The sequence below is a fragment of the Synchiropus splendidus genome, chromosome 12, assembly GCF_027744825.2.
Source record: "Synchiropus splendidus isolate RoL2022-P1 chromosome 12, RoL_Sspl_1.0, whole genome shotgun sequence".
NCBI classification, from domain to species: Eukaryota; Metazoa; Chordata; class Actinopteri; order Syngnathiformes; family Callionymidae; genus Synchiropus; species Synchiropus splendidus.
The window spans coordinates 7,711,334-7,736,912 of NC_071345.1; the positions used below are offsets into that span (position 1 = coordinate 7,711,334).

Consider the following 25,579-nt stretch of genomic DNA (forward strand, 5'->3'; position numbering starts at 1 on the left):
TGAAGTACTTCATTTGCATGAATTATCCAACCTTTTCCACGTTTGATGCTAAATTCATCCCCTTTCCTTTGAAAAATGGATGTTAATTAAAATTTCACTCCGGTTTAGCGGGGACACCGACAACTGCGGTTATTTATTTATCTGCCAGTCCTGCCAGAGCGGCTTCACCGTCCATTGTGAGCGAGTCTCCCGGCGCCGGAGCATCGCTAACAGGGGCTCTTTGTTGAAGCGGGGAGGGTGCCGATCCGACCCGGGTCAGATTAGCGCTCACTGGAATCCACTGGCAGAGGTCGTTTACATAGCGCTGTTTAAATCCACTTGTGACCTCATTGGTGAACCCTCGCACCATGGCGACACCCGACATTCATGTTTGGTAAACAAACCAGTTTCACTGTTCACATGGACCCTCCCTCCGTTGTTGTGTTTGTTCTCAGGAGCAGGCGTCTCCTGACGGAGGAATCTGCTCTAGAGCCTCCGCACTTTGTCTGTCGGCATTTTCTAAAGCGAATGAATGGAGCAGTGACGTAGCACTGAATATCTATATTGTGCGTTTGCACTTCAGTCAGCGACCAGACAAGCGAAATATTCCGACGCTCCTCTTTCTCTCTTTACTCTGTTGTCAGATACGCGGCGAGGAAATGAACAATAAACCTCAAAGATCTGTTTTATAATTGCATTTATAAAAACTACGGTAATGATAATAGCACTAAAATTACACCCGACTATTTCAATAATTAAAGTTTAATGATGTAATTTTCCTTCCCACTATGTCGCGAAATGAAACGGTTCGCGGAAGGAGCTGAGAAGAGGAAAAGAAAGAGGGATCGATCACAGAAGGAGGGAGGAGAGAGAAGTAAAGGTGGATGGAAAGAGAAAATAGGGTGAAGATAGAGAGGGTGGAACAGGGAAGAAGAAAGGATAACAAGAAAGAGGAATGTGGAAAGAACATTAGCTGGGAAAAGAGGAAACAAGGAGAGGAAGGAAAGGAGGAAAGGAAAAAGTAAAGAGCAGGTCAAGAAATTGGAAATACACCGGTATAAAGAGCAGAGCAGAAAAGAAAGAAAGGATGATTAAAGGAGAAAAGAAGGAGAAACCAACTAAAGATAGTAAATGAAGGATGGCACACAGTGGCACGTTACCACCCAGGGCACTTTCATTTCAATCTCCAGCGGAGGCGAAACGCTGACTCGACAGGAAGTTATCAGCAGCCGGATCACAAGCTCCAGAAGAAGTTACGACTCTTGTCTGTCACACTAAACGTTAATATTTCATCCTGCAATGAAAGCCCTAAAAGTCGTAAGGAAACAGGAAGGTCACTTTTGGGATTCCATCCACCATCCACACACAATAAAGAAATAAACACTGGCACGGTTTTGCCTTTATAATCGAGGATCCCCTGGACAGCAACTTGGCAAGTCTGAGACAAGAAAGGAAGAAGGAGAAAAGGGAGATATGAGAGAAGGGAAGAAAGGAAAGAGAAAAAACAAGTTGTAAAGGAGATAAAAAAAGGTACAGTGAAATGAAGTGATAGAAATTAGAAGCCAGTGGAAGCAAGAAGGAATAGAAAAGAAGGACGGGTGAGAAAAGGAAGAATGAAAACAGTGATCAAAGGAATGGAGGTAAGAAAATAAAAGGACAGGAACATAGGAGAATGAGAAAAGGAAAAGAAAGAGGGCTGCAAGAATGGGGATGATGGAAGGAAATAAAGATTGAGAAGACGCGAAGAGAGGAAAAAAGAAGGAAACAGAAAAGGAAAGAGGAAATAGGTGGAAGACGGAAAGAAGAAGAGGAGAGGAGAAGAAGGGACAGAAGATGAAGGGAAGAGAGAGATCAAATTAGAAAAGACCCAAGGAAAAGGAGGGCAACAATGGAAGGTGCCGTAGGTTCTAGATCAGCTCTTCTGACAGCCTCACCTGGACCTTCTCTCTCCTGCTGCGACTTCACTGATTACAAGTACAGAGAGAACGGACGAGCAAACACTCCAAAACAGCCAGAGCTTTTTGATTTCCTGGTGAAGTGAGGAGACGCTCGGCCTGCCCTACATTCTGCAAGCTACAGCTGACAGGAACGCGCCGAGATACTGGACAGAAGAAGAGGCGCTCCTCCTCACCGAACTGGACCAAAATATGGAAAGAGCACTTTCCATAACAATAGTCATGAGCCCTGCTGGAGGATTCCTGCATGGCAATGAAGGCGCCCGTCTCTTCTCAGAATCACTTCCCAAACAAGCAGATGCACCAAGCAGTGACCTCTTGTGGTCTTCACATGAGCTTTAGCTGCTAATCTAGCGCTCCCACACGACACCTTTAAAGGATGAACGCTGTCAGCTGCCTCGCATTTCACCCGCCTGACGTGGAGCAAGACTGGGTCAAGTAGACGGGGCAGGGGGGGCGGAGGAGAGGAGGGGTCGGTGGGCTTCTCTGGAAATGGACAAGGGGGAGAGTGGGAGTCCTGCAGACCATTGTTCAGGACTGACAGTGGACTCTCAGCGGATTGGAAATCTCCTTTCATTTGCCGGACAATAAGAAGCCGCCACGACACTTCGCTGCAAACCCTTCCCACACTGCCAATGACGTGGTTCTTAACAACATAAAAGACACTTGGATTCAGAAGTCTTAGATGGTTTCTCTTATTTTAAGCCTGGATTTCTTATTTCTGATTTTCTATTTTTTTCACAAAAATATTATCTCAAGCATCAGCAAATCTTTTTTGTCTACAATAGAGAGGAAATCCATGATGTTTTTATATGATATTGATATTTTTTATCAAAAAATATGATATTTTTTATGATATTTTTTTCTGTCTCATCAAAATCATTCAAGTGTTTATTATTGCTCTTAGTTCCAAGCATGTTGAGATACAACTCATCATCAAACAGTCATTTATTTCACCATCTTAAAACCAGATGTTTTATGCTTAAATGTAGTGCATTGCAGCGATCCAAGCTGCCTCTGGAACAAGGGATTATGGGAGCAGGGTTGAGGTGTAAAAGTGGATAGTTAGGATAGTTGTTGTGTGACTATGTGAACTTGTTCTCATTTGGGATGTTTGTGTAGAGTGTTAGTGTTTCCCTTCCTTACAAATATAGTTATCACCGTACATTTGTAGGATACAGTATGTGTGGAGAGGACTTCTTTTACACTACGACAATCTAACTTTGAGTGTTTTATCTTCCTTATCGTACTTTTTTGCAGCATGTTTTTTGAAAAACACTTATTTTCTGATGAAGAAACTTGCTTCAGATTGACTTTATTTTATCTAAACTACCCAGGCCTTTCACCTACATTTTGATTCATTACCTTGTTTCTACTCTTGACAAAAAGAGTCATTTTAAGTAATGTATATATATATTTGAATCTACTTTCAGTAGCTCACTTTCAGGCTAATTTCAAGTATTTTAGAGTTCAGCATATTCTATGTTACACACATTCACCATGAGAAGAAAAAATATCTCAATTCATGGACAGATCATTTCACTAAAATCAAGCACTTTTATGCTGGACATTAAAATCTTAAATGTAGAGTACCTTTTTCGCAGCGCATGCAGTCAGAAGCCGCTTGTTATTTGCTTTACTCAAAAGCACATTTTCCCCGGGTGGAAAAGCATTGGTGTTTACATCCGAATTAGCACGCACATGCCCGCGAGGCTCCACCACTGCGAGTCAAGGCATTACTTTAAATCATTACGGTCTATAAACACCGTCATGATCCGATGGTGAGGTATAAAATATTCAGCTGAGCGTGCACTTTAAACGCTAATGCTGCTGAATGTAGCACAAGCTATGTTGTGACAACCACCAGAAGAACCCACAGGTGCAGAGACGCCAATGTTTTATTGATCGGATTGGTCCAAAAGGAGATGAACATGGAAAGCTCTTTTGTTTGACAGGTTGCGAGTCAATGAAAATAACTCGGAAATTCGTAGAATCCTCACAGCCCTGTTATGCAATCCAAGATGGCATCCTTGAACGTAAACAGGACATAGACGTTTTGGACCAATGGAATACGCAGAAAAAAAAACCCCAAATAAATTCAGCGAATTCGCAGGTTTCTTAGCTCGAAGCGAAGTAAATTTCTGGACAAGGCTAGCGAGAGAAGAGCTTTCATGGACGACACCAGTTTGTTTTCTGACTTCGATAACTGGAATGCTAGCTCGGCTGTGATGTCATAGCCAGCTCCGACTGCAACACAGCATATGTCGCACAAAACTGAAACGTTAATTGTCGGGTTACTTAGCTAACTTCATGTAGCGTTTGATGCAGGCTGTGTTTTTCTCTATACACGTCAATACAAAGTGCTAGCATACAGTTAGCATACATTCTCTTACAAGCCACTGTGCGGGACCTTAAACAGGGGCCAAAGAATTACTTATTTTAAGGCAATTAAATTTCAGTAGCCTGTCAAAAATGTACCGGAGTCCCACGACTGATAAAGCATCAAAGGTTATTCATGTCTTCATCATGAATACAGACCTCAAAAACAACCAGTTTCCTGCACCATCTCAGGTGTTTTTTCGATTTTTCATGACCAAAACAATGGTTTTGCAATCACAAATGTTGATACTATACACAACATCTTTAGCACCTCTTTGGTACGCTATGAACATCTCGCACCACTCAGCACACTGCCTCACACAGCCACAACTAAGCCCCAAAATAAAACTGCAGAACACTGTACAAGCCCTCACAAACACAATAGGGCGGTACACCGCATCCCTGTCGCAACATTCCTACACTACCGTGATTTAGGGCCCTAAAAACCCTGTAATCTGGTTTACAATTTCACATAATGTCGGATTGCAATAGTTTTCAAATGCGTAAAAAACAAATCTGAACTTTCTATGCAGCTTTACTGAAGCCGTTTCGAATGTTGACGCACAAAAAAAACCCCATCACCAAAGCAGGCAAAAATCAGCCGAGGTCCTAAAAAAGGCACTTGTGTTTATGATGCTCACTACCTTCGCTTAAGTGAGCTACAATGAGGTTAGCATGCAGCAGCACGCAGAAAGCTAACAGGTCAGAGTGACTGAGAACAGTGTACGAGACAAGAGCAGCAGCAGCTCATGTTTATAAATGTAGTTTTACTGTTTAATGGAGCACATTCTTTTGTCAACTGATTCTGTATTCCTCCGCATCAACTACTTCCTCCGCGACAATCCAGCTGGTCCATACGTATTTCGCTCCCCTCTCCACCCGCCTGTAAGTGAGGATGAGGTGCTACTGGGTGAGGATGCTCGGCGGAGCGTTGAATAAAATTCCCGAGGCATGACACTTTCGCCCGGGCAGGACGGCGAGCTGTCAGCCCGCCAGCTCATTGTTTGGCCGTTCATTGAGCAAGCGCGACCATCAGCGGCCGCAGCATGGCGCGGCGCGGCTCGCACAAAGCAGGCGATTTAGCAGATTAATGACACTTCGTCCGACAGCAAAAGCAGCGAGCACCGCACGTCAGGGCCGGATAATCAGTTTACTGCTCATTTGAGTCCGGCGTGAGAGGCAGCCGGCGACATTCCCAAGGAGTCGGACCTGAAGAACTTCCTGGATTATATTGGTTGCAACATAATATTCCAACATATTGAAGGAATAGACGGCTTTATTTTTGAGCGTTTGAAGAGTTGCCGGAGCCGGCAGTGTCGAAATAAATACGGCTTTACCTAACCCTCTTAAGGCGGCGTATTAGAAGCCTGCGCAAAACTCGGTTACACCAGCGCGGCTTCATTAGATGTCGCGTCTACAAAGAGGCCGAAGGAAAGCAAGTTTGACTGACATTCTTAATCTCCTGACACAGAATTTCCTTAATTCAATTTTTTATTTAGTTTAGTCCCAGCACAAATGAACAGCAAGTATGTAGTTACCTAAAATGCTAACAACTTATTTTTGCCATGATACATGTCCGACTACGAGTTTAACTCACTCTACTTCATAAAAGAACACGCCACATGCATTTGATAGAACCAGTATGGATACAACTTCGTGTCCCTGATGCTAGTTTTTTCGTTGCTTTTGTTGGTTTGTATTTATGTGCGACCTCATCGGCAGCCCTAAATAGCATCTGTTTCAACACTCAGGTTGTTATGCTAAAGCAACATGACGATCAAACTTCTAGCATAAAGCCATCTCCTTTATTTGTTGCTATAAAATTGCAACGCCACCCATAGGCTTGGCACGTGTACTACAGTGTTTACATCGAGATGGGGGAGAAAAAATCCAGACGAGAACCCTGACATGTATGTCCAGTGTGCGCAGCAAAAACATTACGAACACCAATAAAAAAAAATTCTATTATATTTTTTGCATTTCATTTATCATTAGTTTCACACAATATAGTAATGTTTTCACATAAAACACTCTCTACATTAATCACAATTTTTAGGCACTAAAATGCTGCATTTACATTACAATTGTCAGACGTTTTTCCATGTTCATGCAAGCATAGATTGCTGAACCAGAGCATGAAGGAATATGAGCTGGTCGTCATGGTAACTGCTTGTTTTGGCCTCAGTTCCATCCACCGGCCGCTCAGGAGAGTGGAACAACATTTGCAGTGATTCAAGTGACTTGCTGTTGCACTATAATAACAAACAAAACGCTTTAGCCGTTTTATCATTTAAAAAACAATGAGGGCACTTGCCAGCAGTCTTTTGCAAACACAGATACACGTTACGCTTCAAAGTCAGGGGTTTGACAAACTTTCAAAACCTCCACAGATGACTCCTGAGATGGGTTTAACTGCTTCAACAGTCACGTAAGACACCAGCCACGAAGTGGTGCTGCGAGACCCCGACTCCATCATCCTGAAGGATGGAACGTAAAACTTCCACATTTGTCATCGCGACCACTTTCTCCAAACATCAGTGCTATTAAAGTAAACAAGGTTTGGTTTGGCACGAAGTCGGGTGCTCAGAGGAAAGTTGTGTGGTTGCGGTTCACCGACAGCAGATGAGCTTTGTTAGAATTTCACATCCCAAAAACTCTCCTCGCACAGTCGGGGAGCGAAGGACAAAGACCCGTCATTCTGAAGATGAATTCAACGGCACCGTGACGACTTATCAAACCTTGTTTGACTCAACTCAAAGAATAATTTAAAAACTTTGTGAAGATGAGCCGTCATCTTAACAATGTGCAAAATATAATACAGGTCTCAAGACTCAAAACCAAGGCTGAAGATGGTTTCTGAAGGCATTTTATCAACAACAGTTAACAACAGATTAAAAATATATACAGTGGAACCTCGGTTCTCGACCACAATCCGTTCCAGACGGCCATTCGAGAAGCAAATTGTTCGAAATCTGAATCGATTTTTCCCATTACAGTGAATGGAGAAAGAAAGAATGCGTTCCAAGCCTTAAAATAGTCTTTTGTAGGAGTGAATGTAGAGTGTCTGCTGCAGGTGGCTGTTCCTCTATGTGTGTGGCCGCTGCATGTGGGAGGGGTTGCCGAGTGAGTGACGTCTCTCCAGAAGTGAAGAGGTGCCCGGTGCGTGTCCAGCTCTGAATGTGCGCTTCTGTGCAGTTTGGCTGTGACAAAGTCATAAACCAAGTCACGCTCTGTCCCAGACTCGCCTCATCCCTGTCCCAGCTCCAGCCCACAACAGGACATCAAACCCTGGAGTGGAGGTGTGGAGAGCGAGCACCTCCCCTGTGACCCTCTACCACGGTCCAGTGCGGAGACAGGAAAGGTTTTACACCTCAATATGAAGAAAAAACAGTCAGTACATGTAGCTAACGGGACACGTCTGCATACAGAGGCTGCGTTATACACAATAACAAAGCGCGTCGTGGGTCAGCTGATCGGTCCACGCATGTTATGGTTTGAATTTTCGTTCAAAATCCGAAGCAAAAGAAACTAGAAATTTTTGTTCGAATTCCGAGACGTTCGAAAACTGAGGTACCACCGTATTTTCACTCAATATTTCACAATGACATTCAATGTCACAGTGAATTCTATTCAAAAAAATGAAAAAACTCAGGTACTGTTCTTCCACCATCTCTGTACTGAAACTAGCATAACCACAAACATGTGCTGGAAATATTTGCGGTTTTGTCAGCAACAAATAATTCAAAAGTGACTCACATCGTCAAATTAATATTTAGTAATCCTTCCATTAGCACGCGGGAGAGCTCTAATCCTGGCAGGCATGTTCCCCGCGAGCCTTTCACACTGTCCAGGGATAATCTTGTCCCATTCTTTTTGAAACACCGCGATTAATTCCGCTCAATTCTTTGCTTAGAAAGAGACCTTCTGATAATCCACCCGAGGTTTTGAGAGGGACCCGTCTCTCTGGGCTCCATCCGCACAACATAGCGCGGTGCATCTGAATTCTTCAAAACTCTGCAGGTGAAGTCGGGTTTTCAACTCAGGAGCTGCAGCGTGAGGTGAATTGTGCAACAGCTATGTCCCCTGCATGCCAGAGACTTGCTTAACACTGACTCCAACCCCGCGTGGGCAACGGGCTGGCAGCACTAGAGACAAATTTGTCAGATCAGTCACTCACCAGGCCGCTGAGCTGAGTTTATAAACTGGAGCCCGAGCCGAGCCAAGAATTCCCTCTCGCTTTGAAACGAATGACAAGTAAAGTAAATAACATGTTGTCAAGTCAACGAACAGGAGCTTGTCCGGACTTCTCTCCCCCGCAGGAGCGACTTGACTCAGGATCCCCCACTGGTTCGCGGAGGTAATTTCAGGCCTCAGAATCAGAAGTGAAGTCGGCTCGGGACCCTTTTCATCTCGGCGTGAGCAATTAACTTTTAATGAATGGAACAATTAACGCCGACGCGCACGGAGGTCAGAAAGCAGCAATTAGAGGGGTGACCTTTGACCAGGCAGGCTGGGCTTGTCCAGACTGATTCGCTAATGATGAATGTGAGCGGCTGGCAGACACCCCAGAACTGGACTTCCTGAGGAAGAACATTAACTTCTACTGTCGAGTCAGGTTTTAGTTGCCAGTGTTCACAGCACTTGACTCGTACTGAGGCTGAATGGATTTGTTTTCGCTCAAGAGGACCTGCGTACTTAAAGACACACAAGCATCTTCAGTCTAAACACGTGACCCATACATTTAGATCGAGAACTGCTTGCTGTTACGACAGGGATGTGCTGGGAAACAGGGAGGAAGTCAGCTGGGGACTTCCACAGGTGATCAGACTTTGATGGATGACTAACAGCATAGGGGGTCGCTCCCTCCTCCTGGGAGGACAGGGTGGAGAATGGCCTCAGTAGGGGCCCATATGCTTCTGGGCACGCGAGGTCTCAGCCCCATCTTTGACAAGCATGCTGAAGGATTCTTCCTCCAGTTCCAGAGTGAACAAAGAAAGGCGTGAGAGAACTAAAATGGACCTCAAGCTTCTCTCCAAAAGGATGACAAAGACTAGTTCCAAATGGGTTTCTTTTCACAATAATGCTGATCATAGTTTTTAGGTGCTTTTATTTTCTTATTTCCTGTGTTCCGTGCCTTGCTTTCCTGTTCTCATCCCACTGCATCTAGCTTAATGGCAGCGCAGCTGGAGCTCATTCTAGTTCCAGTCTGCTTTGCCAGATGGTCACTTCGTGTCTGACGGTAAAACTCTCCGGTAAACTCTCCGATCTCTTGTATTTCCAAATTTGATTCTTGTTCCCACGAACATGATGACGTGATTTTAGTTGTTATTTTGTACTCGCCGTTTCTGTTTCTCCGCGTTATTGTCTTCTTCGTGTGTGTGTGTGTGTGTAGAACCACCACCGAGTGCTTTAAGTTGTTTGGCCTCATGAGTTTAGTGTCCAAGTGCGTTTCAGTTGTCCTGGTTATTCGGGTTAAAGTTTTGTTCACCTGATCTTTCTGTTTTCAGGTTGTCACCCTTCCCTACATGTGTGTCCTCCTCGCTCCGCATCTGGTGTCGATGTCGAGGTAGATGATAGGTCTTTTATGATTCTACGAGGGGCTGCATGTGTGGAAGCCACGGCAAGGAGTCGGAGAATGTTTGGGCCAAAATTAGCTGCATGCTACGTAGCTCAAAGTCATTTCTAAGGAGAAGCATGGCAGCCTTAACTTCCACATCAGGTCAGTAAGTAAAGGGATTAGTGGGTTGGTCTTGGGCATCCAACACTTTCACACTCTGATGGCGTCAGATATCGGCTTTCCGACTCAAGGTGACACTGAACTTAAGATGCCTAATGTTGCATGTTGACACATTCAGGCTTTCAATTGAAGCAGATGCTTTGGCTCCCACTGCGCTTCCTGGTGCCACAGGTAGCAGGTCACATAAAGGAAAGGTGGAGGTTGGTGTTAGGGTTAAGCTACACAGCCATGTTTAGCAACCCTTCCATGACCACACCGGAGAGCTGGTGCCACAAGTGCGCAGCGTGAGTGAAGCTCATAGCCATACATAATGCTGGGGAAAAAATGGCGACACCAGTGCCCATGGAGACAGACCTCCTTGGAGACCAGGAGGGCTGCGCAGGGAAGCCAAGGAAGAAGCCTCTGATGGGGTCTGAAGCCAAGATTCCCACCTGGCTTCAGTTCCTCCTCATGTCCTGACCTCCCATTCTCTCCTGTTGGACGTCACGAGGAAGGGAAACATGCAACACAGAAGGCTGAGTTGAGCGTAAACACTGGAGGCGAGAGTCACTTAGCGTTGGAGGTCTGTTTGGACGTCAGAGCGAGGAAACGTTGTGTCGCCACAGAAACCAGACAGTCGAGTCAATATTATACTCATCACCTAGCTAGCAAGTCAACCAGGGATTAGGCTAGCAAAACTAGCTACAATGTCCACCGCGAAAACTCCCTTTCTCATTTAATCCCACCTCATTTTCTCCACAGTGCGTCACTCAACATGCCGCGCTTCCAATTAGAAAAACAGAGAGTCGGCAAGGCGGAAAATGACACTGGGAGCTGGTAAATGTTGTAGCCCATCTAATCCTTCCTGTCACCACTTGCTCCTCGCACTTACCCTGAAATTAGTATTAATTTGGGAGACGGAGTGTTCACTCGCCGGGAAAAAAATTACACACACAACCCACACGCAGGCACCTTTTGCAGCACACATTAGCATTTGTGATGGAATGTGGCGAGATGTCTTGTAAATGCTTTGATAATTACACGCGGCGTGCCACACAGGAGACGCTCACAGTGCCAGCGCTGCTTTTATGAAATCACGTCGGCGGACTGTGTGTGTGTGTGTGTGTGATGCGCGCGTGCACCGGGGCGTGTTGGAGGAATGTAGGAACTGTCAGGTAATTAGGGTTCACATTCAGGTATGTAGAGCCGCGGGGAGCGAGGGGGGGAGGGACAGGCGGACAGACACTCTGCGGGTTTAATATGGCTTAATCCCCTGCCAGGAACAGCCACTACAAAAGCACTCAGGTAGGGACACATCGCCACTGGTGTGGTCTCCCTGATCAAAGCTTTCAGCGCCGCCCTGCCCTCGTGCCTTGGAAATGGACCAATTAGGGATGAAGGGTGGAGGGAGGGGGGGCGCGAGGGGGGCTCTCGGGCAGGATCGGCGAGGCAGCGTTCCGCGCACCTTGCAGGCAGACAAGGTAATTATACTCACTCAGACTGGAGCACTCGCGGCTCAGTCATCACCCCCCAACACCGCCGTGATAAATCCAGATATGATGGGGTGACAGATATGGAGCCGCATGTGGGACCGTTCCATCACCGCCAGTTGTAGCGCCCTTGGTTTGAATTTGCATTAAATTACACACTTCAAACGGAGCACGAAAAGAAAGGCACCTCGCTGTTGGGATAAACAGTAGCTGGTGTTGTGTCTCAAGACCAAACGTAAAGTGTCGACAGAGATAACATGTTGGGGAATAGCATTCGAGCTGATGCAAGGAAAATAAATCCACATTATTTTGTCTCTTTACACCAAGAGGAAACCCTTCATGCGTCAAGGCCGGAAGCAAAGTAAAGCGCGTAATGGCAATGAAATTTCCCTCCAAACACACACCTCCATGCTCAGTCAAGGATTGAAAGATTTCACTGCAAAATTAAACCCAGAATACCTGAGACAAATACTGAGACTAACGCCATAATTGCGCTCCTTTCACACAGAAATATCTCCACCCTACAAGCCTTAGAAGACTCTGTACCGAGACAGATTGTCGAGTCTGCTCCAAAAACTCCATTTCAAAATTCATTAAAAATAACTGTCACATGGAAAAAGATTATTCCAGTCTCCTCTGCCAAATTCCCAGCTGAACTAATTGAGTGCAACTTGCCCTGGCACGGTTTAGTTTAAGCACATGTTCAGATTTTAGCGGGTTACTTGGAACCTTTCGGGGGAGTTTGTCATCACCTGGATTACACAGAGCTGTCGTGAGGGATTAAAATGCGAGCATTCTTGAATATACATCTTTAATTGAATCAATGTTGGAGTGAAATTTTTTAATTTAATAAGTATTTTTTACATTTATACATCAGCTTAAACATGTTCTGCTCAATATAAATGATGCATTTTCAATAGACAAAATGATTTGTTTGCTAACTTCCTACCGAAACTAGACATTGTACCTTTAATTTTTATACATTGACAGCGATTTTGCTCTGCTGCTGGAGGTGTGAAGAAGGAAGGCGGGTCAGCGTTGGTGAGGTGATTTGTTCGTCGCTGCCATGGAGACGGAGAGGGACGTCTCCGTGCGTGGATGTGTGGGAGTCAGAAATAATTAGAGCCAGACAGTGGGGTCACACATGACCACTAAAAGCAGCCGGGCATCATCAGCATCACCTCAAAAAAAAAAAAAAAAAAAATCATGTGTAGTCATCCACTTCCAGTTAAGTCGCTCACGATTCTACACGGCGCTTTAATGATCCCCTGCTGAGTGAACAGCGATGACGGAGGTGTTGAGACACCGGCTCTGTGTGGACTTGTGTTTACAATCTGGATTCTGACACACACACAGATGCTCTCTTGTCACTTCCCCGTCCTGCAGGGACTCGTGATAACTTCATTCCGCTGCTCGGCTCCTGAAGGGCCGAACGCCTGAACTGGCCATGGCAGTCACGCACCCGAACTGTGGCTCTGTGTGTGAGTGAGAGACGGCGAAGAGCGAAAACAAACACGTTGACAGCAGCGTTTTAGCATCTAGTTTCTGTTTGTTGTTGCTGACACCAAGTGCGCTGAAGCGTGACTTGCACAGCTCCGGATTAAAGCTGTTGTTCCAAAACAAAGTCGGTTTTCTAGCCTGTCGGAATAGTTTACAGATGAGCTTATTAAAACTATCTTCCAAACCGACTGTGCGGACGTGTTCTTTCAGGCTATTTTTAAATACAACATCGAGAGACAAGCTGAAGCACAAGTAGCAGAAGACCCGACCCGAACTTGTGAGGAAGGATTTTATATGTTTGTGTTCCGGAGCCAGACAACAGTCACATGAAACATAACTGACTGCACAAGTTCAAATATTAATAAGAGAACGCACGGCTAACAACATCTCACCACACTGTGAAATACAGACAGACAACATCCATATCTTGATATTAAAAGCTTAACAGTACATATATTTTATACGTTGATCATTCTGACAAGGAATGTGTATTTAAAAAATGGGGAAAATACAAAACTCCGATCTTCAGCACAAGATAAAGCTAGCACTCCTTAAATGCACTCAATAAATGTAAATGAAAACTAAATGCAGAATTCATATACAACCATTAACAAAACCATAAACCGATAATTACATTTAATCCTTGGTACTTGACAACGTAAGATAAAATAAAGGGGAATAAAAGTAATACCAAAGGGAACCGCGTGATGCAAATTGTTGATAACACAAGATAAATGCTAATGCTAACAAATGATAAGCAAGATCATTTGTAAATATTAAAATAATGTCAATATATGATGACAAGAAAAATAATGACAAAAATGCTAATAATAATGTCAAGTATCGACACACAGGAGCAGTAAAACAGATTTACACTCATTGGAAATAACGTGAAGCATATTCCATGAAAATCTAGGAAAGAAAAACCACGACAGCCAAAGCTTTATAACAATATAATAACCTAATAATAATCTAAAGCTAACACAGATAAGAGACTATGAATGCTATGAAAGTTAATGCTAGTAGGAGGGTTAATAATGCTAACAGAAAAATGTCCAGTTAATAATTCATCTAAAAGATTACAACCAACCCAAAGTCCAAGAATAAGAAGTCGATAACATATCATTGCGATAAGAGAAGAAGAAAATCAAGAGTGACAATGGAAGGCAGCTCAGCGAGAGGTGTGATGTGTGAAGGACAGGAAGCACTGGATAACAGGCGTCTGCAGCCACTCTCCCGCACTGATGTCATGTAGTCGGGCAGCTGGAAACCCAAACAGCCCTGATAACGCGTCTGTCCTCACCGTGGTTAACTGGAAACCCTTGGCCTGTTTTTTGGACTTGGTTTCTGGAAGAAGTCGTCTTTCTGACCGCATGTCCGGAGAGCGATGCCTCAGCTGATCGGAGGGGAAACTGCAGCGTCAGCTGGAGTGAGACGTCTACAGAGCTGCGTTCCCATGTTTGTACAGTCTCCCACGAAAGGTGAAGAGAGAAGCATGGTCTCTGAAAATGAAGCCACGAGGCCTTCAGGCATCAAGCCCTATATCACTTTCTGGAGATGTTAATGGGAGTTTAGAGAATAGCTGAGGCTGTTGCTCATGGTTGTGTTGACCTCCAGACACTTCAACATGTCTGAAGTAGTGAGGAAAACCCTCTGTTTCTTGCAGCCAGCACCATATCTGAGGTCGTCCAGAGGTCTGCTCCATGGTCAGCCTCATGCCGACGTCACAATGAGGGTAGCTTCTCTGACGTCAATACTGGAAGTAGCAGGTCTGTCTAGAATGTGAGAACCACACTGAGCACACTTTAGTTTGTATTCTGCCCCAGTCGGACTCAGAAGAGCTGATAAGTATTGGGAACTGGAGCAGCTGTTGAGATAAGATCAAGCCGACTGCACACAAGCTGACACAGAAGCAGGATTCAGAAGTGCCTTTCCCTCTCGATGTTGAGCCTCGCTTCAATTTGAATGTATTATTTGATAACTTATCTACAGATAAGTGAAAATAGGACGCGCTCAGATGGGCTGTTTTTGAAAATGTTTTGTCTTCAGAGACCATGGTCTTTCCAGGTCAGATTTCCAGTTCTAAACCCGGAAAACAAACCTCCACTGCACTCAACAGACTGCAGAGAAATGATGTCTATTCAAGTCCCTTCATCAAATTCCTTCACAAGTGCAGCATGTTTTTCCAGCCAAAAGGAAGTAGGTCCAGGTCAAAGTCAGACAGGTCAAAGGTCACCGTGATAAGCATCGGCGCTAACCGCCCACAGATGCTTTGCTCAGACTAAATACTGGTACGTGCAGGTCGCCCTCGGAGGGGACTGTTGGGAAATGCCCCGAGATCCGCTTCAGAGAGCAGCAAGGCTGATCCAGATGGAACCTGACCTTTTTACTGGTCTGAAGTTAAGAGCAGGCCACTTGGCTAATTGACTTTCTCTGGACCTGCAGGACAATGGAGCTCAGCCTTGACTTCTTTACGGCTCCCATGTTTATGAGTTTGGCTTGATTGTGGCGCTGAGAGGCTCTGTAATAACGGCTAAGCAAACAGAGTCCAACTGTGGAGGGATTTCTTTGCTTTGGTGGACGGCAGCCAGAGCTATAAAGTGGAACAAAGATGGCGAGAGCCCGAAAAAAAAAATGCTAACAAAAGAGGGGTTAGCGGAAACGCTGCCTCGCTCAGGTGGAGAAATGAAAAAGCATTTTGGTTTCACGTCGTGGAGTAATAGTTACAGTGTTTCCATTCAAGGAAGTTGGCTTGGTGAAATAAACTGCTCAGAATATCAGAGTTGTTTACTTTGCAATAAGGAAGCTGAATTAAAAAAAAAACCGAACTCCCTTTTGTTATAGTTTTTTCTCTTGTTCTAACTCCTTTTGCCCTCAAGAGTACAACTGTCAGTTTAGTCTGGTCTTGCATGACTCAGAATCACACCTAAGAAAGTGACTTTATTGCTGGCCAAATGGTGATCTGTGTTTAGCTACACAGACGATGCAAGGTTCCCCGCAGGATTTTCTGAAACTGTGGTGGAGGCCCCCCCTCACCCCTCAAAAAACACAAAACGAAACAAGAAAAACCTGAACGCAGACAATGAAGAGGCGAAACAATGAAGCAGAGGGGAATATTTTGACAAGTTATTGACAGTAAAAAATAGTTTTAATTCATGAGAAGTGATGTGTCCAATCCAAGCCAACCTCACGCGGTCCGTCTCTTCATATGTCCGGCCGGAATGTGCAACTTCAGTTTCGGAAGCAACGTAACTTCAGTCATTATGAGGTTACTTTGTGGATTTTTCCTTTTGAAAACACATAGAAAACCGTCATGTCCACCTCCACCTCCATGATGCATGTTTTGATGTTTCCACTTGAGACGTGGGAGATCATTTTTCTGAAAGCATGGCGTCTCTCATTTACGCCGCGGTGTTGCGCCACCATCATTTTCATGTAGCGGAAACCCGGAGATGGATCCGCTGATATCGTGGCGTCTTTTAATGCATCCAATGAGGTCGGTGGGCTTCACACTCAAATGAAGGAAGCCCACTTTGTGTATCCATTGACCCAAACCCTGATAAAAACATGACCCTCAACCAGCCACATTTTCAAGTGCGAATTTCCCGATTTTTGTGGCGCAGCGCTGTAGCGACCACCCGTTACACTCTCCTTAATTGGTGAGTCTTAGTGTCACTTTGAGCGTAAAATTGCTTAAATCATGTTCACACCAAGACTTGGCAGGTGCCCAAGTCCAGCTTGGGGGTCTTCAGCAGCAGGTCATCTAAAACAAAAGCCCTCATTTCCTGCTGGTCCAGAGCGCCAGGCGCATTCATCAAGATAAAAGGGCTTGAACAGGAAAGCAGGCGAGTGTCGAGCTTGTAAGGTGCCGAACTTCCCCTGTTTTGTGCCGCACTATAAAAGCAGGCTTTAACTGTCAGCTTTCTCTCCACGCAAACAAAAAGCACCTCTGGGTGTCAGCTGCATTTCTGACATTCTTTGGTGCAGTCAAGCCCGGAGCTTCTCATGATCCTCACCCGACACATCTGATCAGCTGTTCTGTCGGGGTCGCAGAGAGGCCCAGACTCTCCTGCAGCACCTGACAATCCCTCCTCACATAAACCGGGGACCGTGTAGAAACAATGTCTCAGCTTATTAACAATCCCTTCCCCTGTGTGTTAAGCAGCCTCGGCACAATGTTGGACACTCGCCGCCGCCGAACATTTCAATAGACGGAAATTGAAAACAGGCGAGTTGTGAAAGGAAGATGTGGCTGTGTGGAGACAATAGAGAATCTCCTTGTGTTCAGCGTCGACTTCCCGCTGGCTCGCAGCTAACAATGAGCCGACATCGTCGGCAGACGAGAGTCTTTATCTACTGAGAATCAAAATAACTTAATGGAAGCGACTGAGGAGGAAGACGCTCAACCGGACTGACTGTCCTCATACATTCTTTTGCAGGCATTTAAAGATCAGGTGTGAGTTTCAGTGCCACTTTTATTTTGATATTAAATCTTCCCTTGATCGTTCTGTCGGAGGTCTCCTGGAAACACGTCGGAAAAAAATTGGATCAGTATCAAAAGAGTAAAAATATCGCTAAAAGAGAGACAATGGCGGATTGTGTTTTCATAGTTATCTTTCATGCATAGCACCCGTTAGCATGTGCGCTAGAGAGTGCCCCTTGTTTCGGCTCCTGAACTGCATTTGAAAGACAAAGCAAACTCGCCTTTGCAACACTTACAACATATTTCATTTGAGCTCATATCTTTCATGCTAACTGTTAGCTCGTAGTGTTGCAGGATGACTTTAAATGCAGGTCCTTTGGAGTCATTGTGAAATCACGCGGCTAGTCACCATAGCTTTATTACTGCAGCGGTTGTGCTCCATAAATCTAAACAAGGAACCATGTCTCCCAGTGTCACAACCTCTGCTAACGTGGTGTAAACAACTTGTATCACAGCTCCATGCCTTCAGGCTTTTAGCTAGGATTTTGAAACAGGGCGTCCAAAACCCCGCCCCAACACATAACCCCGCCCCTAACCCCACCCCCTCCCGACACACCATGTCCAACGACTGACAAGCAACAACTTGCTTTGTAAAAGCTGTAAAGCTGTAAACATCTATTTGTACCAAAATAACTTGATAAACCACAAATAAACAAGAATCTGAGTTAAATAACAAACGTTAATAGACATGAACTCAATAACTGATAATAATAAAAACATTTTCCCTTACAACAAGCCATCGTGTGGACAGCCATCGTTGTGTCTACATCTTTTTTCATATATTTATGCAAGATAACCATGCAGTTGTATCAGCTGTGATGGTTTTCTGAACTTTCACAACCACAACCGTCATATAATACATGTTGAATTTTGATCACTGTTAAGTTATTTTGCTCTCATTCTGAAAGGGCTGTGTGTTTGTCTGCAAATATTCCTCCGATTAGAAAGCAACTTATCGGCGGTTTCCTCCTATCATCAGCGTCAGACATCCCATCGATAGCAGCGCGCTTCTATGGAGCGAGTGTCACGACTCGCAAGATCACCGCGAGATTACGGTGGTAAACAAATATGCCGACCGTGATGGCCAAAATATGGTTGCGAAAGGTTCAAGAATCTGGATCATATTCTGCAAAATTACGGGCCGGAAACACAATTTAAGGTCAACCAGTGAGATGACACTGCGAGTTGGGCATTATACAGGTACTAATAATACATTTAGAGCACCCTGCGACTGGTTTTGACTGCTGGAGGGCGGCTGTTTTTTCATGTTGTGCAGTTTACGCAAATTGCGCCCAAGATGCCCTCTAGCTAAAAGTCTTCTTGCCTTCGCCTCTAAACAACTTCCTCCTTTCATTCGTAATTGTCACACATCACTCGTGTCTGTTCTTTGGTTCGTGCACTTCTATGTCGATAGAAAATGTTGATGCCCGATACTAAAAAATACCAGATTAAAAAAAATCTCGCTCCACTGACACATTTACGCTAAGTTTGGAAGCATACTGAACAGAACTCAAAAGACACACCAAATCTAAGAAAATAAAAGACCAATGTACGACCAGCAGAACAGAGAAAAGCACGATTTTCATTTACATAAACAGGTGAGAAAAAGGAAAAGGTAATTACCGTGTACTGACACTGCGGGGAGAAAATGGCCCCGAGGCTTGAGTTTGACACGCATGGCAAGATATTAACCTGATATGATTTACAAAAAGCATTTGACCCGTGCCTTTGTCCAGATATTAATTTAAAAGCTGCCTTAAAGCTTCTATTTTGAAGGAGCAATTGATGAACTGTTGTGTCCTTGTTTCTACGATGGATGTGGGTTTCACTGGCCCGTGGCTGGCGTGTCCATATCTGCTGCTCCAGAAGGCTGCGCATCCCAAAGAGAATTGGGATTGTGAGGGATTACGTGTCAGACCAGAGCTGAACCAAAGTGTTGCTTCTCCAGAGTTAAACTATCTCTCCCTTTGAAGGCTGCATTTATTTCCAGCCTCAGCCTTGGCATCGGGACTGTGGAGAGGAATGAGCAGGTCAAGGTCTCTCGCCGGTGTGTGTGTGTGTGTGTGCGAGTGAGTCTGCAGATTGGCTCCAGCCCAGTGCTTTTCTGTAAGAGACGGAGCTATGAGCGGCTGATGGAGGTTTGAGTAACCCGGCTGTGATTGGACGGTAGATAACGCTCCCCTGGCTACCCTTGAGACGAGATGTCACCCGGACCGGAGACCCGCAGCGGCCGACTGGCGGCCAATTACAGGACACACAATGTCACCCTCCTGGGACCGTCATTGTACCGAGATCTCCATTCCCATTTCAACCGTCCTCCGCGGCTTCAATCACCGGGACTTTCCGGGACTCCAGACTTCTAGTGTGCTTAAGGAGCTCGACTGTTTCCTATTATGCAAAAAGATATTGGCAATTTCAACACGAGAGGCAGAAATCCACCCCGGCGCTTCCTGAACAACTTCTTGAGAGACAACTCATTATCAAACAATTCAGCGGAACAGCTCTGCAGGGTGAAATAAATACCCACGATGCTTATCAAAGCCCCTTCTCCTCGCACCGTGTAAACAAACACTCTCCCCCAAAGTTTTCATTGGAGGACAATAAAATAAACCTGTTTTAAACCGCCTTGCGCTTGTTGCCCTTGTAAAATAAATTAGACCGGTGACTGGATTTAAAAGTCTCCTTGTGCGCAGCAGGCAAATAAATACTGACTGGAAAACAGAAACCGGAGACTTATTTTAATTATGGCTGTCACTAGATTCAACTTTTCATCTGAATTAATCGCACTAGAGGTGGGTTAACTCGCGATGAATGGCAAATTACCCACATTTTCTATTTGTTTTCTACGTAACTTAAAGTTTAAAACGGTAAAATTGAATCAACACAAGGGAGGCCATGAGTGCTTTTGTGGTTTTGGGCCTCTTTATTCTATAGAATGTTGTGTTTGGTTGTTATAGGAAGCAAATGTTTGATGCATTAATGGCTGCTTTTCTGTGGACCTACTTGAAGTTACATTCAGAACAGACAGAAAATGTGTGATTAATCTGCCATTAATCGTGAGTTAACTCATCTTTACTGCGATTAATTGAGATTAAAATTCTAATCTATTGACAGTACTAGTTTAAATCTATTTATAAGACTTGAAAAAGTACTTGGATTTACATCAAAAACATATATATATTAAGTATATCAGCTCCACCGAGTCAGAGACCAAGGTTCTTGGAATAGAGATGTGATCCCTCCCTAGTGGAGGAGGTCATGCACCACAGCATGGCTTCCACAGTAACAAGGACGGACATGAGCCGAAAGGCGACTCTTTTGATTGGCTCTCCGAAAGGCTTTTTATCGTGATGACCACATGAATAAAAGGCCATCAGTTTCCTGACTATACAAGAGCTCTGTCGGCGCGAGCCCCTGCTGAACTGCCCTGCTGGAAGCTCTTCATTTACTGCCCCTGAAATCGATAGATCATTGGCGATTCATCACAGGAAAGAGCCTCATCTTCTAGGCTCAGGGCCACTCGTGATCCTCCCACGGTGACCGCAGAGGCAGGTCACTGGACAGGTGAGGTCAGAGTCCATTAATAAACCCGGGGTAAATCTCGCCTCTCCCCTCCACCCACAGGAAATTTCACACCGAGTGAGAGCTCCTCAGAATGGTCTGGGCTCTTTGCTTATTGATCCGCGGCAACTTCATTTCCATCACTCACCGCGACAGCAGGCGCTCACGCCACGGCAGAGCACTGGGCCTGAAAATCTACAGGCATCACAGCGACGTTCACCTAAAGCTTCTTAGCTTATTTTCCTCCTCCTCACATCAGTAGAAAACGCCTTTCACACAACATTTGCCGCGAGTGCTTTCATCCACATGATGAATGGAGGTAAGTCGCTGACAGTTTTCTCTGAGCTTCAAAGGAAGGTAATGTGCTTTAACCCTCATCACCTGGAAATCATTCCTTCTTTCTTAAGTTGTTCTGAGGGACCAGAACTTCTTTTGTGTGTCAATGTTGCTTCTGTTGGGTTACCTTCAACTAGAAGCAACACAGACATGACCTGCTGGTCAAAAAAATGAAGATGAAGTTTTTAATGTCTATGGACATAAAAGCCATCGGCTTTGTCCCCTTTTTGTAGAGAGCTGTGGTTAAATAGAACCATAGCACTAATGGCTACGTTCAAAAGCAGCTTGCTTTGACTGACTATAAATGCAAACATAAAATAAAATCACTGCTGCTGAAACTGAGTTCAAATGAAATCGTATGATCATGAAGTCGCCATCCCAGCCTCAATCTGCATGTGTTAGGTGGGAAAAATCCGCAGCAAGTGTCACCTACTGCGTGTTCACTTGCTTCTTCATTTGTGTTTGCTTTTACATGGCACACTGTTGCATCCCACCTGGACCGGGGAGCAGGTGCCACGTTCAAGTCTCCTAATGGGTTTAGAAAGGCATCAGGACCGCACTCAAAAGAATAAGCTGAATTTGACCCGAATCAGTCGAAACCAAGACCTTCAGCACAGCATTTTTTAAAAGAACATATTTAGTTAACAGACACATTGATCCAAGTACTATCTATTCCTAACCTATATTTCAGTCACCTGCTCTCATTGTCTGAGACATGTGCCCTCAAGGATCCAGCCACCCAAAGCGTAAAACTGGTGCCAGGATTGAAACAGCCAGCCTTGTCATCCATGAGAGACTCATGCAGAAGCTTCGACTTTTACAATTCACAAACAGTCATAACCCATTTCACAACTGTATGATGACAACTGGAGTCACGTGCCATGATGAAGATGGAGATGGCCCATACCTTTTTGGAGTAAGGTGGCCTGGCCAGGTTGATGCCATCTCTGATGAGTTTATCCCTGATCATGATCTTCAGCTTGAGTTTGGGGTAAATCACCAGCTCCCTCCTGTTGCCCAGGGTCAGGTTCCGCTGCGCACCCACATAACCCCCGACAGTCCCGAACCGCTCGCTGTTGGGCTCCGTCCAGGACTTGGACGAGCGCAGTTTGGACTCGTACTGGTCCACCATGTGGCTGGTGTAGACGTCCGCCGCGGGCGGCATGGGCTCCAGGGTGAAGTAGAGCCCGCTGGCCGTGTCCTTGGCTTCCTCCTTCAGCCGTCTGACCGCGTCGTGGATCCGCTGCCGGTGGTGCGGGATGTAGACCCCGATGGCGTCCAGGTCCGGGTCCCCGATCTGTTTGCACACCTCCAGGTCGTCGTAGCCGTTGTCCACGAAAGCCTCCACATACTGGGACAACTGGAGCGTCTTCAGCCACTCGAAGACAATGACAGGTCCGTTGCTTGTCATGTTGCCGACACTTGAAGAGGCGAGGGCGCTTAAGTGCGTCTCACCTTTCCAATTTTCATATCACAGCTCCACGCCAGGGTCCAGAAAGCACCTGTCAGTGTCGGGAGAAGGGGATCAAGTTCATCTTCCGACACGCAGCATTCCCCGCAGACTCCGCAAAACAAACACGAGAGCAAGTCGCTCCAACTATTGTCATTCAAATAAGCGCCGCGCCACAATCCGTCCGTTACGCACAGCAGCTGCCGCGTCTGCGCGCTGCTTTCACTTCATGTTCGCGGTAGAGACTAGAATCCAAGTGCAGCGCTCGGAAATGAGACACAAAAAAGGCTTCCAAGTGGATTCCGCCAAGTCCAAATCTGCACGCCGGTGCGCCAGCGGAGCCGACGCGCTCCGTGCTGCCGCTCCTCCGCCGTCCACGCCCCCCAAATATCACTTTAAAAATAGTGATGCCGGTCAGCCTGCGGGCATCACCGGCTCCCCCCTCAGACTTCAGCAAAGTTGGGATGGAAGCGCTTCTTCAGATGCGGAGCGAGCTTGTGGCATGATATTCCTGATATTCCCCAGCGCCGAGCTCTCGCCCTCGCTCCTCCACACTCGCTCACTCACTCCCTCAGCTCTTCTCACGGCTCCACGCTTGGCTTTCAACAGACACTCTACCTCCCTCTATGCGTTCACTGTGGAACTGCACCTTTTCAACATCAGCCCATGAAGAAGCACGAATATAACGTGATAACGCTCTGTTTCAAATCTAAATTTGCTTGATGTTTCTAGATATTTCCTCTCACAGAAGTTAAAAACTATCTCGCAGCTTCAATTTAAAATGGTTTTGTTGTCACCCAAGACAAAATTTCATCTCAAACTTTCACGGATCTAATAAAAAAAAAATAGAAAAAGAGAACATGTACAGTTATATTAGGTAAATCCACACCTATAAAAACTAGCTTTTAAGAGCATTTTAAAGGTGGAGGTACGTGTTGTGCTTCAGGGGACTTCTGGGAGAGACGAGGAGCCCCGATGTAGATGGAACCGACTGAGGCTGGAAGGGTCCTCGCTGGCCTGTAGGGGGTCAGCATTTCTACCAGCTACAACCGGGTTTGCTATTAGAACAGTGTGAAGCCACACAGTAGGTTGTTCCGAGTGCTGTTGGTCTGTCACATCAGTTTTTACTCCTGAAAATTCCAGGAACATAACTCTAACTGCGGCCACATGTTAGCAGCCATCTTGGATTTTTTTCTTCGTCCATCTACTTGCGAGTACGGAGCCCTGGAAGTGACATGCATGTGTTTGTTTGTTTTTTTTGGATGTGGCTTGCATGACATTATTTTTCAACAGTTAGCTCGAGATCATTTTTATCTCAAGATGCAATTGTAAATGTCAGCGCATGCGTAGCTACCTCACTGGCAAAGCATTTTGTATACGTCTTCCTGTAACCACTATGTCTCCCATGGCTTCGTAACTGTTCGTCAACATTGTAAGTCACTGTCTGCAAGTCAGTGCGCTTTTAACACTCTGATCAAGTGCCTTCTACTCAAAATAATACCATATGTGGCCAAGCTATACGTATTACGCGTCCCTGGAAGCGACATGCATGACTTTATTTTTTTTATCCAGAGATAAAAATTATCTCGAGATAACTGTCTCGGGCTAAAAAAAATAAAGTCATGCATGTCACCTCCAAAAAAAAACAAACACATGCATGTCACTTCCGTATGCTAGTAATCATAAAGGTAAACAAAAGGAAGACAGCAAATGAGGGGTTGAAGATACGTTACTGGAGGCTGACTTACTGAGTACTGAACTCATAAAACACATCTCAGACTATCTCACTGTCGCTTGCTAATGCTAATGCTAAGTGTTTAATCCCCCTGCCCATGCTGCCATACGCTCCCTAGCGTTCATCGGTTCAGAGAACTGCACAACTATTTCCTCTCGGAACAAAACTCTGCGAGTCCCAGGCATCACACTCGGAGAAGCCAGAGAAAGGCACTGCCGTTGGGCGGAAAGAGACACTCTGTCCAAACGGTTGCGAGTTTGGAGGCCACTGACACATGCTTTATCAAATGTGAGCCGACAGCTTGTTAGGGATCAGTTTGATAGAATCACTATCTCTGCTCTGGAAGTGGTTTCCTCCTCGTGACACGAGGCGGCAGCCAAGCCGGCGAGAAACATGTCGGAGGAGCGGATGTCGGGCTTGATCCCTCGCCGTGATCGCGCACCTGACGTCTGCTGTAATTTCCCTGTCGGCAGGTCTCGCCCTCATTGACAAAATACCTCCGCCGGTCATGTAAAATGTATGAGGTGATTGATGGACTGACAGAAGCGTCGGGGTTAAAACCATTAGAGGAGGAATTAAAAATCACATGACACACAGAAAAACCCATTATGGACGCTTCAGTTATAATTATCGGCTTTTAATTATGAGCCAGGAACATCAGTCATCTCGGTTTTAACTCGAGGCGCCAGGAAACTAGCATGAGCGGAATATGAAGCAACAACTAGCGCTACACTCTGATGTGGGTGAAGCGGTTTGTTGTTGAAAAGAAAACAAGAGCCACCATATCATTGGCTCTTAGTCACACCTCGGTGTTACTTTATATCCACCGTCATCCGCCAGAGACTCGAGGTAGAACACCGGAAGTCGCATTTCGACTGAGACATTGTGTGTCTGAGTTGTGAACGGATGTTTGACAAACACTGAGTGAAACAAAGCTGGCAACAGATAAGCTTGTCAAAATGTTCTGCTTATTTACAAGAATCCCAGAATGCAAT

The 25,579-nt window shown here is 45.3% G+C and overlaps 1 protein-coding gene across 3 annotated transcripts in view; it reads right to left on the reverse strand.

Annotated features, from left to right (window-relative positions):
• The window catches only part of sash1a (SAM and SH3 domain containing 1a), a 158,098-nt gene extending 134,713 nt beyond the window's left edge, over positions 1–23,385 (reverse strand). For 2 of the 3 annotated variants that reach the window (XM_053880756.1, XM_053880755.1), the window contains exon 1: positions 22,307–23,385. In XM_053880756.1, the coding sequence (XP_053736731.1) occupies positions 22,307–22,810 (504 nt within the window). In that variant the 5' untranslated portion in view covers positions 22,811–23,385. The remainder of the gene's footprint in view (positions 1–22,306) is intronic. The other variant, XM_053880758.1, reaches the window with a different exon arrangement.
• Positions 23,386–25,579: the final 2,194 nt, after the last annotated feature.